The sequence below is a fragment of the Cucurbita maxima genome, unplaced genomic scaffold (genome assembly GCF_002738345.1).
Source record: "Cucurbita maxima cultivar Rimu unplaced genomic scaffold, Cmax_1.0 Cma_Scf00014, whole genome shotgun sequence".
Taxonomy (NCBI): Eukaryota; Viridiplantae; Streptophyta; class Magnoliopsida; order Cucurbitales; family Cucurbitaceae; genus Cucurbita; species Cucurbita maxima.
Window position 1 is genome coordinate 603,774 of NW_019272030.1, and position 3,262 is coordinate 607,035.

The window sequence follows — 3,262 nt, forward strand, 5'->3', positions numbered from 1 at the left end:
AAAAAAAAAAAAAAAAAAAAAAAAAAAAGACTTACTCCATTAACGAGAGTACAACTATTACTGAATTTACAATGTGAAAGTTGCATTATGATGTTCAAATGATAACTGTAAACACAGCCATTGCGGTAGGGTGGACAAACTCGTACTTGTGTACAAATAATATGTGAACCTAGAATGTCGCAACAAGGGTGAAAGGAAAAGGGTGCAAAACTACTAATCTCAGGTTAATAGTCCTAAATATACTGGTTCACCGAATTTAAATAAGAGAATGCAAAACCATCTCTAGAGGAAATCAAAGTATCTATAATTCAGGTCTAGAAACGATGTTCACCACCTTGAGATAATTTAAGACGAGGTCTAAAGGGAAGCTGGTTAGTTTAGTTATTCATCAATGGGCTACATCTTTTAGGCTTCGTCATCATGTAGAGCTTATGAGCAATAAGACAAATTTCCATTGACAAATAGCTCCCATTTCCTTACCATGATGAGAACACTTTAACTATGGTAAGAAGAAAAACGATAGGCACAAACCCTCTAGGTCGAACCCAAAAACTGTTTGCCCTTATCTAGACTAGGTTCCTGTCGAGTCAAGATAGATAAATAAACACAGCTCATGATACTAATCAGGGTTTGGTGTTACTCTATTTGATCAACTTTCTGAAGACAGAGGCATAAACTTTCACCTTCATGGAGGTGCCAACAAAATACTAGTAAGCGATGTCAGGCTAAGTAAAATTATTAAAATAAAAGTAACCTTCTACTTGCATATGGAGAACCACACTACATAAGTAAATTTTGCAGTCGTACAAAGGTACATGACATATCAAATAAATTGCTTGTATTTGAACAACCATTACCTTCAATGACATCCCCAACTCTCTCTCTTCTCTCTTTCTTTCTCGAAATTCCTCTTCTCTTCTGCGTTTTGCATCATCCTGTGAAATTAAATTTTCCTCTGATCGTCTTCGTTCCTTCTCTTCGTGTCTAGGAGAGAGCCTTCGAGTGTGTCTAGTAGTTCCAAACCTCCTATCTGCATCTTCTTCTCTTCTCCCACTATTAACAGATTGAGGGACCATGTGTAGAGGCAAGGGCGGCGGAGGTGGCAAGCTCTGTCCGTGGAACCGATCATCAACGTGAGACTTCTCTATAGTTGAATCAGTATATCTTAATTTGCTCCTATCATCTTTATTTCTTTCATCCTTAGACTTTTCAGGATACCTATCAGAAACTCTCTCCACTTTTTCAACAGAGCGTTCTCTTCCATATCTTTCTATTGATCTATCTCTTGTTCTTTCTACTGATGGATCATCTCCACGGGACTTTTCAGGGCGCTCTACCCGGTCTCTGTATTCCCTATCATACCTTTCATTTACTTTATCTTTTGTCCTATCCAAAGGCTTGTCTGAACCTCTGTAACCACCTTGTTCATCCGTTCCTAGTTTATCAGCATCTACAGAACGTGGATCCATAGATCTATCTTTGTCAGAGATACAAAAATCCCCATCTACATCTCTAGTTTCACCATCTCCTTTCCGGCGTTTACCTTGTCTGTCGGGTTCTTCTGCAGGACTAGCTCTTTTCTGCAGCTTATCACTAGATCTCGAACCACTGGTCGAATTATCATGCCTGGGAGAATGAGCAAGTCTGGAAGAAGAGGACCTTGCAACTTCAAGAGCTTCAGTGCCATCATCCTTTGCTGATGAAGCCCTACTATCGGAAGTCCTCCCAACCCCACTTTCTGCCTTTGATTCAATAGTATGACCATCTAAAGCTTTTACTGATAAGGACGAGCCTTTAGTTAACGAACCTTGTGTATTACCGTTTGGCATAACTGAAGAAGGTACATTGGAAGAGCCTCCATGCCTACCACCGTCTGTTGAATGAATTGGAAGCTCCCTTTCACTTGTGGAAGACCCAGGGTTCTTGCTAGCAGCTTTTCCTGTTCTAATCTCATCTTTTGTGATATCTTGCTTTGGTGCTTTATTAAAAGACCCAGCAGGTGCTGATCGTTTCGCTGAAACTCTCAACTGTTAAGAATGGTAAAATACAAAAAGTCACAATTCAACAGGCATACATACACACACACAACCAGATCCCCACTAAAACTATGATTTAATACTACCTCGGATTCAGACGAGGTCTTTGAAATAACTTTTGATGAGCCCTCATCCAAAGTCCTACTTAAATCTTCACCAGGTTTCAGACTTTCCACCATTCTTAACGATCCTGAATGTACAGAAGTTGAGGGCACCAGTGGCTGGGAATCTGGCCCGTTCAATGACGTGCCTTTCATTTTCCCATGCTCGAGTTCAGATTTTGGAACAGAAGAACCATCTATTTTATCCATTCTCACATCAGAACTTCTTGACCTCAATGAATGGTCTTTGCCTATATTTAAAGAATCTGAATTTGGGATGGCTAATGCAGCAGTCTTCCCTCCACCAGGTTCATTTTGGGAAGGATAAATGGAATTATTTTGGCTAGCAGCTAAATTACTGGCCGAAGACTTTGATGCAAGAGATGGTGCAGTCTTTAATTCAAGGTAACCCATGCCAAACTCTTCATCCGTAACCCATGAAGGCTGCAGAATGAAAGAACGTTAATTAATCAATTAAAACTGAGAAGGTTAACACACTAGAAAAACACAACAAACCTTTCTAGCAGCCAAGGCTGCAGCAACGCCAGTCGCTAACACCTTCAGATCTTCTCTTTCATCGCTTTTGATCTTAGCAACCTACATGAAGACGAAGAATTCTTAGTTGACACTAACAAGGTGAAATTCAAGACATTGAAGATGTCCTACCCGTTTCTCAAGGTTGATCCCACTCTTTCTAGTGACGGGAAACACATTGGATATTTTTGTCAACATTATAAGAGCATTTCTAATTTCCATGTACTCTGTAGATTCCAAGCATTGTATCAATAACCGTGTAATTCTTTGGCTCCACTTCCAATGAACCTATAAGAATAATGATTAACGAAGTATTAGATATAGTGACAGAAATACAATACTACCGTACATGAACGTTTAAACAAACAAAAAAGAAAGTATACTTGTAGTGGCAAACAGAATTGTCGGGATTGAAAATTGAATGATAAAGCAAATTAAATTAAGAACTCTATGAAAGTAGAGAAAAATTCAAGATCCTTATGACCACAGAATAACGAAAAAAGCAAACCCCAAAGAAACGAAGCCAAAGAAGCTAATCTTTCAAGGAATTAACTATCTAATAGAGCGCTGCGGGGGGGGGGGGGGGGGGGG

At 39.5% G+C, this 3,262-nt stretch overlaps 1 protein-coding gene across 2 annotated transcripts in view; it reads right to left on the minus strand.

Annotated features, from left to right (window-relative positions):
• LOC111489825 (THO complex subunit 2-like) overlaps nucleotides 1–3,262 on the minus strand; it is a 34,411-nt gene that overhangs the window by 1,545 nt on the left and 29,604 nt on the right. For both annotated transcript variants that reach the window (XM_023138234.1, XM_023138235.1), the window contains 4 exons: nucleotides 2,804–2,959; nucleotides 2,654–2,734; nucleotides 2,123–2,581; nucleotides 858–2,027 (listed from right to left, as the gene is read on the minus strand). In XM_023138234.1, coding sequence (XP_022994002.1) covers nucleotides 858–2,027; nucleotides 2,123–2,581; nucleotides 2,654–2,734; nucleotides 2,804–2,959 — 1,866 coding nt within the window. The remainder of the gene's footprint in view (nucleotides 1–857; nucleotides 2,028–2,122; nucleotides 2,582–2,653; nucleotides 2,735–2,803; nucleotides 2,960–3,262) is intronic.